Source organism: Drosophila gunungcola, assembly GCF_025200985.1.
Source record: "Drosophila gunungcola strain Sukarami chromosome 2R unlocalized genomic scaffold, Dgunungcola_SK_2 000004F, whole genome shotgun sequence".
Classification (NCBI taxonomy): Eukaryota; Metazoa; Arthropoda; class Insecta; order Diptera; family Drosophilidae; genus Drosophila; species Drosophila gunungcola.
The window spans coordinates 4,805,572-4,817,539 of NW_026453167.1; the positions used below are offsets into that span (position 1 = coordinate 4,805,572).

General features: G+C 42.0%; 2 protein-coding genes across 7 annotated transcripts; one reads left to right on the plus strand and one right to left on the minus strand.

Moving 5' to 3' along the window:
* The first annotated feature begins 354 nt into the window (after window positions 1-354).
* Window positions 355-9,767, plus strand: LOC128253931 (sodium-dependent serotonin transporter). 6 transcript variants are annotated; one of them, XM_052982647.1, is made up of 8 exons: window positions 355-477; window positions 3,536-3,992; window positions 4,572-4,848; window positions 6,699-6,909; window positions 6,964-7,416; window positions 8,056-8,350; window positions 8,988-9,188; window positions 9,249-9,767. In XM_052982647.1, exons 2-8 carry the CDS (start codon window positions 3,804-3,806, stop codon window positions 9,492-9,494), a joined length of 1,872 nt encoding a protein of 623 aa, XP_052838607.1. In that variant the 5' UTR covers window positions 355-477; window positions 3,536-3,803; the 3' UTR covers window positions 9,495-9,767. The 6 variants fall into 6 exon arrangements, with proteins under 6 accessions (XP_052838607.1, XP_052838604.1, XP_052838605.1 ...); XM_052982644.1 differs by lacking the exon at window positions 355-477 and adding an exon at window positions 847-2,188; XM_052982645.1 differs by lacking the exon at window positions 355-477 and adding an exon at window positions 847-2,188 and having other exon boundaries at window positions 3,547-3,992.
* Window positions 9,768-10,416: 649 nt separating this feature from the next.
* On the minus strand, window positions 10,417-11,949 carry LOC128253932 (26S proteasome non-ATPase regulatory subunit 7). Its single transcript, XM_052982649.1, has 2 exons — window positions 11,578-11,949; window positions 10,417-11,516 (listed from the first exon to the last, which is right to left on the minus strand). The coding sequence occupies exons 1-2, from the start codon at window positions 11,750-11,752 to the stop codon at window positions 10,675-10,677; spliced, it is 1,017 nt and encodes a 338-aa protein (XP_052838609.1). The 5' UTR covers window positions 11,753-11,949; the 3' UTR covers window positions 10,417-10,674.
* Between the last annotated feature and the right edge of the window lie 19 nt (window positions 11,950-11,968).

Below are 11,968 nucleotides of genomic sequence, written 5' to 3' on the forward strand. Positions count from 1 at the left end.
CTACAAGATTTCGCTATGTTTACATGCCTAAAGTGAAAAATGTAATAAACAAACCAATTTAGAAAATAACAAAAGCTGTAAGAGACTTTAATTGTAATGAATTCTTGCATTAATGACAAAACAATTTAAAATAAATTATTGTAGCACTACTCAGCAATTTGGAGCGACCACCTGATCAATGGCAATCCATTAAGATCTCACGCCCTCCGTTTATTATGATAAATGATAAACGTGGAGCCGATGACGTAGTTTGCGGCTTGGGTAGGAAATTCGATGTCGCATTACAGTTATGTAAGCCCAGTTTTGTGGCAAAATAGTTCAGGAACGCACATTCAGCGATGATCCGCTGACGCTGGTGGTTGGAACGGGGAATATAGTACACCCAGAGAAAAATCATGGTATATTTATATATTTTCACTTTGAATTAAATACTTTCGGTACCAATTTAGCCCCGAGCGGTGTTGTGTTGCAGTCAAAGTGAGTTACACTTTCATTTTTATTCTTAAGTATGGAGAAATTTAGTTTCAATTAAAAATAAACAATTAATTATGTTACATTATAATGCTTTTAGTTTATTTTAAGTAAGTTTATATTTTTAAAAACAATGTTACATTCAAATATTTCAATGTTTAATTTTATTATGGGTTTTTTTTCTCTGGGTGTTCATCCATGGTACATCTACATCTCTATATCCATTGACAGACACACAGTCTAAGGGCAGAAAATAGGCAGTGCTCTTCATCAACTATAGTACAAGATCGCCTACCTCAACCACAGAAAACGTGAGCAACCCATGACGACTCCAGATAATACCCCACAAAACCCCCCGATCCGCGACTTAAAGTGCCGATGGCGATTTGCAATTACGCTGATTTACCCACTTGACAATTCGCGTCGAGTGTGCGCGCCACGCTCTCGCAATCTCCGCTCGCAATAATTAGCAAATAAATACAGAAAAGTTTAATTAAACGCAAAAAAAAGACACTTAATGATTCCCAATAAAATCGAGTGATCAAATGACCAAATGGAAGCATCCGGGTCTTTAAAAATCAGTTAGCTGCCGCCATTCAAAGAGTAAACTACTTAAAAAAATATCCACAAGTGAACTTCGCCAAAAACCAAGTGAAACCAATTTCCACAGAATTCAACTATCTTTTAAGTTATTTGTGATAGCGAGCTGTTTTTCCGTGGAATTATAAATAATTTCTGTTTGAATTAAGAGGAACTAAATGAAAACAAACAACTCGAAAGTGTCAAGTGAAAATTAAGGTGCTGCTAAATAGTAAAACAAATTAGTGAAGCTAAAGAAAAAATGTATAAATAAGTAAAAAACGTATTATCAATCCAATCAACCTATTTTATAAAAAGTAAATACCAACATTCAACTGTTGAGCAACACAATAAATTAAATTTAAATGCCTTTGCAGTGACATGTTTTTAATGGAATAATATTAGCCTACAATTTGTGCAACAAAAAACGCTGTAAACTAAAACGAAAAGTGGCAAAAATAATTTGCTGCTAAGCAAAAAAAGTGCCGTAACTACTAATTACTTTAATTGCACACACAAGTTTGCTTGACTTCGCTTTTGCTTTACTATAATATAATTTCCGCAATTATCGTTTTCAACTCGAAACTGAATTAGTGAAATGGAACTTTTGCTCTTGTCAATCGGCTGGACGGTATTGTAATGTGGCAACCATTTAACAAGACAAACTAGGCGCTCTTAATGGGCCACGCCCACTTGTGGGAAGGCAGGGGACGGACGTTCAATCAACTTCGATGAGCAACAGTTTGCTGCAATTTAAGTTACACTTTGCCACCTGTCCGTCGACTTCTTGTTCGGATGCCTGTGCCTCCAACCCCCAAAGGAGGATACTGCGACCAGAAACCAAACCGAGCCGAAGGATACTCGGCCATTCGTCCTGCCGACGACTTCTTAGCGCCCGCCTGCGCAGCGAGCGTATAAAAGGACGACTCCGGCCGCAGGATTCATCAGTTTCATCAGCCCAAAGGAGCGGCGCGCGTCTCTCAAATCGGACGCATGGAAGTCCTACAAATTTGAAATTTGTGCAGTGCCTTGGACAATATTCAAAGTGCTTAATTTAAAGTATGTGTGGCAAAATAAAAAGTTAAATTACTGCCGTTTGTGCTGAGAAACGCAGTTCTTCAAGTTTAATCCAAAACAAGTAAGTCCAATGAAATATTTGAAATAAACGAAAACAGTTTTTTATATTAATGATATTTAGTGGACATTTAAATATAAGATAATATTTAATTTTATTTAAATACAACAAGCTGTATAACCTAGCAGTTCAGTATAAAAAAAATATTTTTCTGTCAAAATATTAAGGAAATGATTTATTCATTTCTTTTTTTTTTTCTCAATAAAAATGTATTTTTTTTAAGTACTCAAAGATATTTAATTTATTCGCAAAAAAATAAAATGTTATTGTATAACTTTCTCAAACATAAATATTATTTTCTTTTATTTTAAGGCTCCACGAATTAAATATAGTTGTTACCTTTTAAAGCAGATTTTGAAATACAAAAAATTGTGTATGGTAAAAAAAAACAGCCTTCTTAAAATTATAGACAAATGTTTCGAATTTGCAATGTTTAAAAATGTTTTATCCCGATTCAAAAGTTCTTTTCTAGACAAGTCCTTTTGTTTCTTGGCCAAAGCGTGTTAAGCCAATTGTTATTAACTTTTAAAATATATCAACGTTTTTAAACAATATTATACATTCATTCCAAATAAAAAATAACGTTTAGTTTAAAAAATGGTGAATGTATTTTTTAAAAAATGTGTTAATTTTTGTTTTATTAATTACATTTTTAATACTTGCTAAATATCTTTTGCGAAGCATCTGATGGACATTCTTCATATCTCTAAGTGCCTTTTGATTGCTTTGAATTCGGTTTTCCTGTCCTGTATTTTTAGCACTTATCAAACGCTTCCCATTTGGAAATTCCGTCTGTGGCCCGTCGGCACATGTGAACAACTTTCTTTATCTTTATCTGCTGTTTGGCTTCGCGTGTGGGCCACAATTAAATGGCAATTAAAAACTCACACAAACGCCCCTTTGTATGAAGCCCCTGCTGACGCAGATCAAGGCTGCAATTGTTTTCATTGTGAATTCGTTTAGCTAAGTGAAATTCGTTACGCATACGCCACGGTGGCCAATTTCAAATTTAACGCTGCAATTCAAGGAGAAACCTTTAAAGTAGTTAAGGGAAAACAGTCGCCCGGAAATGACAATATTTCACGACATTGACATTGAGAGGATTTTTGCTGGCCATTAGTGCAGTTTAAAGGACACCGCGGCTATTTGAATTCACAATTCACCAGAGTCTGTAGTAAGGGGCATTAAAAATTGTACATTTAACTATTTTATTGAACATCTCTCGTACGGTATGCAAAAATCAGTTTATTTCAATGCTTCCCCTGGGGTGAGAAATTCGAAATCGCTTGCCAATAAATGACCATCATTAGCCATGCCCCATTTAATGCGATTGTTTAACTTTCGTTTCAGTTACTGGCCAGTCGATACAGCGAGTTCAGCATGTGAGAAGAGTAGTGGGGAAAATGCAATTTTCACGACCACAGCGATAAACGGGCCGGAAAAGCGGAGGGATTGCAGATTGCCGTGAAGAGCCGCAAATTGAGCGCAGATTTCGCTTTTTCTGGCCCCCGGACTTTAGTTCAGAGTTCGGCTGGCTAAGCTAGTGCCGCGATCGGCGTACACTGCCACGCCTCCAGGCACCACGCCCCCGCCCCTCAAACGCCCCCCACACGGCAACATGGATCGCAGCGGGAGCACCGATTTCGGAGGAGCCGCTGCCACGACGGGCCGCTCGAACCCCGCCCCCTGGAGCAACGACAAGGAGTCGCCGAACAAGGACGAGGACGACTCCAACGAGGACGACGGCGACCACGCAACGCCCGCCAAGGTCACCGACCCGCTGGCCCCCAAGTTGGCCAACAATGAAGTGAGTTTTCTGGGCTGACAAAATGACACAAAACATTTCCTTGATTTTAACAATTATATTCTTTGATATTCATGTTTCTCATATTTTATTTTTGCCTTATCCTTTCCTTTTACTGCAAGTACACAAAAAAATGTATTTAAAAAAAATTTGTTTTAAATTTAGAGCGCACAAACTCTGACCCAATTCGAAAGACTAGTATCTAGAAATAGACAGAATCAATTTTGGTTTAGGAATATATACTTTGTGGCACAAAAACAACAATTTAGTTGAGGATTGATTTAACTAAACAACGATTTTTGTTTTCTGCTTTTAAAATTTGTTCGCAAGGAAAGTTTTCACAAAAACATAAGTAATACCTACCATCAATGAAAATAAGTGTATTGTCAGTTTTTATTTTATTGTACAAGAGGAAAAACCCTTATTATCTTATGATATAGATTTTTATAAAACATTTGTATTATATGTAATATGTGTAATGATTTTAAACAATATAAATATATACTTATATTTATTTTACAGATATTTGTGAAATTGTTTTTAGTTTAGGATAAAATTACAATTTGCTTCACCTCATTTTAGCGCACTTTGGTGGTGTCCGTGACGGAGAGAACTCGAGAGACGTGGGGCCAAAAGGCCGAGTTCCTGCTGGCCGTGATTGGCTTCGCCGTTGACCTGGGAAACGTGTGGCGATTTCCGTACATTTGCTACCAGAATGGCGGCGGTGCCTTCCTGGTTCCCTACTGCCTGTTCCTCATCTTCGGCGGTCTGCCCCTGTTTTACATGGAACTGGCTTTGGGTCAGTTCCATCGATGCGGCTGCCTCAGCATTTGGAAGCGCATCTGCCCGGCCCTAAAAGGTGAGTGTAAAAGCCGGGATTTCTACTTGCTCTTGAAAAAGTTGTAAAAAACCTCTATGTCAGCCCTAAAAAAATGACAAACAAATAAATATGAGAGTGCCTGGGGCTCCGTATATAATGCAAGATTATATGGCAATTTAAATGAATTACAAATATTGAGTTTTAGTCGCAGAAGGTATAAAAAAAATGTGATTGCATATTGAAATCTATAAAAAGCGTTCAATATTTGCGCAGAGGACCTTTAGCCTCGAGCGCTAGCATTTTGTAATGAGAAATTAAGTATACGCAGCGTGGCTCGGCGAAATTCATATAAGACACAAAACTCGTGTGTTGTTGATGTCTGATATTTTACGCTCGGCCGAGCATTATTGTCTCAGCCAGATTCCAAGGTTCCAAAGGCCACCACCCGCACTTGTTGGCCGCACAAAGGACCAAAGATTCCTGTTTTCCGTTTTTTTTTTTTTTTTTTGTTTTTTGGGTTGGGCGGGGTTTTTTGAAAAATAAAGGGAACTGTGGGGAAACCATTGTGTGTGTGTGCCGGCGACATTATCAAGCAGTGAATTGGATAAGAGTCACCAGAGCTTGTTGCAACAATTAACGACTTATTCAAGCGGAACGCACAAAGCCCAAATCAGGACCTCCATCCGGGCTGAAGGCCCTAATTAAATTGTCCTCAAATTGATTTACAGCAGCGATGAAAAGCCAGCCACTGGAGGGGAAGTCCTCTATTCAAAGTTTTGCATATCGAGTTGATAATTCCATTAAGTGGCAAACAAAACGCATGGGCCATGGGCTGCCCCACTGGATTTGCTGCTGCTCGCTTTAAGTCCGCTCGAAACTTTTGCCAAGTCACTTTTTGTCTAGGCCAAATCCCACTCCAGCTCGTCGCTCGTTGCTCGTCGTAAAAAGTCCAAGAGCAAACACCACTTTGTGGCAGTCATCATTTGCTCAACAAGTGTTTGCTTTGGCAAACCTTTTGCCGAGCGACTGGGAATGAATGAAAAGCAGCCGGAAAGCCAAGCGCGTGGAAAACTCAAAGGAGGCTAAATCACGTGACGTGTCTTATTGGCCTCATAAGTAAGCGGACGGAAAGAACGGAGGGTGATTTGTACAAAAGATGAAACCTGCAAATTGTCACGCGGGAATAGAATAGAAAAGTCCTCCAATTTCTTTTCCGATTCTCCCCTGGCCGTTTTCAATCAGATATATTGGTTTTCCCAGGCCAAGTTGGGCTGGCTTTTAAGTGCTACCTGTTGATTTGCATATCTTGCAGTCTTGTTAAGCGAGTAATTAGGGAAATTAATGGAGATAATAGGGATTCTCAAAGAGTATATCTAAACTGATAATATTGGATTAAGTTCATAGTCAAAAATAATAGAGAACTCATAAATACATTACTAATAGTACAATATATAAAATAATTAAATAAATATAATAATGCAAGTTCTACAACAGTATTTCAATATTTGATAGCTTATTTAAATAATTAAAATGTGGATAAAGGGTTTCTAAGGACGTATATATAAATTGATAGTATTTGATTGAATTCATGGTAGTTAATTATAAAGAGCTCATAAAAACATTAAACAGAACATCGATTAAAAGATATAATATTGCAAGTTTTATAACAATATTTCAATTTTAATTCTTATTTATTTAAATAATTTGAATCAAAGAAATAAGAAGTTCCAAAACGAATTGAACAACTGATACAATAAAAACTGTTTAGCATTATATAGTTAAATTTACTTAACGAATCTAAGGTTTATATTTTTCAAACTTTGACCAGTTTACTAAATAAAGTTAGTATTTATAATCCAACTTTATTCTGTAAACCCTCACATTTCCAGGTGTTGGCTATGCGATCTGCCTGATAGACATATATATGGGCATGTACTATAACACCATTATTGGATGGGCGGTGTACTATCTCTTCGCCTCGTTCACGTCCAAGTTGCCGTGGACGTCCTGCGATAATCCATGGAACACGGAGAACTGTATGCAGGTGACCAGTGAGAATTTCACGGAGTTTGCCACCTCACCAGCCAAGGAGTTCTTCGAGTGGGTATCCCGGATGCATCCTTAGATCCTTATCCTTTAGCGATTGTTTTGCAGGCGAAGAGTGCTGGAGAGTTACAAGGGCAATGGCCTGGACTTCATGGGTCCGGTGAAGCCAACGCTGGCACTTTGCGTTTTCGGTGTCTTTGTTCTGGTGTATTTCTCACTCTGGAAGGGAGTGCGAAGTGCCGGAAAAGTGGTGTGGGTCACTGCCTTGGCTCCATATGTGGTGCTTATCATTCTGCTGGTCAGGGGAGTTTCTCTTCCCGGCGCAGATGAGGGCATCAAGTATTACCTAACCCCAGAGTGGCACAAGCTGAAGAACTCCAAAGTTTGGATTGACGCCGCATCGCAGATATTCTTCTCTCTGGGTCCCGGATTTGGCACCCTGCTGGCCCTGTCCAGCTACAACAAGTTCAACAACAATTGCTATCGGGATGCCCTCATCACAAGTAGCATCAACTGCCTGACCAGTTTTTTGGCCGGCTTTGTCATCTTCTCCGTTTTGGGGTGAGTTTTTATAGTTTAAGTTGCAGAATACTTAATGTCCATAGTGGTAAACTCAGTTACTAAAAGGTTTTTTAGATTATTAATAGTAATAAGTGTTAGGAATTACCTAGAAAATAGTACCTAAATTAAATAAATTGTTAGGTTTTAATTTACCGATAAACCAATTAACAGAAAATTGAGATTGCTACAGAAATTACTGGACTTTGAACTTATTTATTAAGGTTTCTAAAAGTATGCTACGATAAATGTTAAGTCCGAAAGTCCAATCAAAGGACAACTTTATAAATAATTTTAAAATCTTAGTGATTTCTGAGGCCCCCCAAATAAATTAACTACTGAAATGTGAAATAGTATTGGTAAGTTGAAGATAATACTTATAATACTGCCACGCCATAATGATTTAAATTAATTAATTTACACATAAACCAATTAACAGAGAATGGGAATTACTACAGAAAACGTTTATTAAGGTGTCTAAAAGTATACTACAATATATTTAAATGCTGAAAGTCTAATGAATTCCGTTCAATAGACTACGATATATTTTCATTGCCTACTTTTAGGCACCTTTATAAGTGATTTATTACTGAATTATGAAATAGTATTGGTTAGTTAAAGACATTTGTGTTTTTCTTACAGGTACATGGCTTACGTGCAAAAGACGTCCATCGACAAAGTGGGCTTGGAGGGTCCCGGACTGGTGTTCATCGTCTATCCGGAGGCCATAGCCACGATGAGCGGATCGGTGTTTTGGAGCATCATCTTCTTCCTGATGCTGATCACCCTGGGACTGGACAGCACCTTTGGCGGACTGGAGGCGATGATTACGGCCTTGTGTGACGAATATCCGCGAGTGATTGGCCGGCGAAGGGAGCTGTTCGTCCTGCTGCTCCTCGCCTTCATCTTCCTGTGCGCCCTGCCCACAATGACCTACGTGAGTACGCCGGTTCAGCCAGATTCGGGCCTTGATTCGGTTAATTAACTCCCAAGCACCCCTGATACATATGCATGCATGACCAAGTGGCCCATTTAACGCACCATCTAGCTGATAGCAACCCCTGTTTAAATATGCCAGCTAGAAGTCGATGGATTGCCGTGTTAAGTGCTTTCTATCGTTCGCCAGTTAAGCTCCACACACTCCCACTCCCTTTTCGCTCTCCTGCATTTTTATCACCTGTCAAGAGCGGTGGGCTTGTTTGCCTTCAACCTGGTCAAACAACCACCAACGATGGGCCAGTTGGTCCTGCACCAAAAGCACAAAAGTTCTTACTCCCGCCACTTTATCTGATTACATTTGAAATTGTAATTTGCTGCCTTCTTTATTTCTGCCTGTCCTGGTCACTTGGTTACTTGGCCACTTGGAGTGACCAGTATCGGTCAAGGGATCAAGCTATTCAATAACTCAGCCCACAGCCATTAATCAGTGCCAGTTGAGAGGGAACCTGTTGATGGGAGATACGGTCTTGGTCTATTATGATGAGGCTATACTTAAAAAAGACGGGAAAAACTTATAAATTAGCATTAAAGATATACAGAAACTAAATCCATATAAAAATTCCATATCCTTTCAGGGCGGTGTGGTGCTGGTCAACTTCCTGAATGTCTACGGACCTGGATTGGCCATACTTTTTGTGGTCTTTGTGGAGGCAGCCGGAGTGTTTTGGTTTTACGGCGTGGATCGCTTCAGCGCGGATGTGGAACAGATGCTGGGCAGCAAGCCAGGTTTATTCTGGCGGATCTGCTGGACCTACATTAGTCCCGTATTCCTGCTGGTGAGACATTAGTTCAGCATTCAAAATATATTTAAATAACAAATTGTGAAACACTTGCAGACCATCTTCATATTCTCCATAATGGGCTACAAGGAGATGCTGGGCGAGGAGTACTACTATCCGGACTGGAGCTATAAGGTGGGCTGGGCGGTCACCTGCTCCTCGGTGCTGTGCATTCCCTTGTACATCGTCTACAAGTTCTGCTTCGCGTCGAAGGGCGGATGCCGCCAGAGGCTGCAGGAGTCCTTCCAGCCAGAGGAGTCCTGCGGATCGGTGGTGCCCGGCCAGCAAGGCACCTCGGTGTGACATGACCACGCCCAGGTCCGTCTCAACATCCGCACCAGCTGCACCAGCATCAAGATCTACAACTTTAACTGCAGCAGCATCAGCAACAGCAACAGCTTGTCACCAACAACCTCAGGGGCCGAAGGAAGGAGCTGCCAAGCGGCCTTCCACTCAAACAATCTCAACTGCAATTACACCTGCCCGCCGGAGGATCAGATTCGTAGCCGTAATCAGCATCAGCAACAGCAACAGCATCGGATCAGCAGCGATATCATTAGTGCTAGTCTTAGGCAGTCGCATAGCCATAGTTTAAGCCTCTGCTCGGTGCAGAGCAACCCCATGATCAACTCGAGGATCCCACTTGCTGCCGAGGACAATAACTGCTCGCTGAGGTTGAACAGCTGCCAGCCGCTCAAGTTCCCGCTGGCCAGCGAGTGGCTGGTCTAAGGGGAAGCCTCTGTCTCTATCCCTATGCCACAGGGAGTCCTGCAAAGCAGCCATTTTGCAGGACTCCCCGATATGTCATTACCGAAAAGGGAGGAACGAGGAACTCAACGTTTAATCTAGTTTGTTGGCTAAGTATTCTAGTTGTGTCCAGCCATTCGACGGTGTTAATGTAAACAAAAACCCTAGCCTTAGTTCGTAAGCGTTAACTAGCTCAGCTGTAAGTCAAGTGAAATTCGGTAAAATGCTTTCTAAGTAGTAACTGCTCTAAGATAGAGGACGCCCTGTACAATGCATTACTCACACGTTTTTCTCCGATTTGGAAGGGCGATCGTAAGACAGCCAATTACATTGCCTTTCCAAGGTGTTTGATGATTTAATTGTTTTAAATATAATTTCGGTTTTACGAAATAAGAAAACAGAAGCAACAAAGTGTTTCTTTTGAGTGGAACAAGGCAACTAGCTGCTCTAAAAGTCCTTCAAGCAAACAAGCGGAGTATTTAAATTATTTAATTTTTAATTACATAAACTTGCCGTTAGTTAGTTACGCGTAGCTGGCGAAATAATAAAGAGGGAGCTTGATTTCATGGGGACAATGAACGATGAATGGTGGCAATGTATGTTTATCTGAGGCCATTGCACACCCACGCCGGTGTCTGCAGTTCCTGGACGCCACAAGGAGCAGCAGCAGCAGCAGCTAGTCCTGCGGGCCCTGCTTCTTTCGCTTGCGACGGGGCTTGCGCTTCTTCTTTCGCTCCTATTTGCGCGACCCCTTGCCGCCTTCGTCCTTGCCCTTGTCGGCCTTCTCCTCCGCCTTCTTGCCGTCCTTGTCCTTGGTCTCCTTGTTGTCCTTGTCCTTGCTCTCCTTGTTCTTCTCCTTGGCCTCCTTGCTGTCGCTCTTGCCCTCCTCGGCGTCGCGGTTCGCCAGCTTGTTGTTGATCAGGTTGTGCAGGGCAATGATCGAGCGCACCATGGAGGCCAGATAGACGACCAGCATCTGGTCGTTGGTCTTCACGTACATGGTGCCCGTGAACTGGTCGTTGGTGATGTCGGGCAGCAGGTTGAAGATGTCCTGCAGCTGGTAGACGATCTGGTGATTGATGGGCATCTTGCTGTCGCCCACGCGCTGCAGATACTGCTTGATGTCGCGCAGCTGGGCATTCAGACCCTTCAGACCCATCAGCTGGTTGGTGATCTTCTGCGACAGGCTGCCCACGGTGGTGTCCTTGATGTCGCGCAGCAGATGCTCCACGCCCACTTCCTCCGCCTCTTCGGCGCCAATCTCGCTGGGCACATGCTCGAAGGTTTTGCTGGTGGGCGAGCCGTCGTCGTGGACCTCCTCCACGGATATGTACGCCTCTGTTGGCAGGCCCAGATCTTTGGGCTTGGCATCGATGATGACCAGCACGGAGTTCGGACAATAGCGGCGCACCAGCTCGTTGATGGCTATGTCGTTCTGGTGCAGCTTGGGTCCTGTGTGGTACCAGCCCACCACTCGTTCCCGGGCGTTAACCTTCTTGAACATGCCGTACATGTTCTCCAGGTAATCGTGATCCAGGAACCACACTGACTTGTCCTTGTCGTCCTCGTCGAAGGGCACTGCAAATGGAAATGTGTCAATTTGAGCTGTATTTCCAGATGTTCTGCTTGGAGTACTAACCTGCAAAGCTGTTGGACACATCGAGCACTCCCTTGGAGCGCCAGCAGCCCAAGAGAACACCCACAACGCGCTTCTGGTTGCCAATCTTGCCCATCCGATTGAAGTGATCCACCACGGACAGCAGAACCAGTGGATGCACTATCACTTTGTTTACGCTCACCTCCAGCGACGGCATGTTTGTGCTTTTTTAGGGTTTTTCGGTTTGCGGGTTTCTGAGACGTATGCACCGCTTGCTAGGTGCCAGACTGCTTATTTTTTTGTGGGGTTCGGCTTACTGCGACTCCTATATTTCGCGAAATTACCTGCAATTTGCGGCTAAAAATTCAGAGCAAAATGACAAGCAGAAACGGTTTGCGGTGTGGCAGCCGTTTGTTTTCGTTAATATGCCACA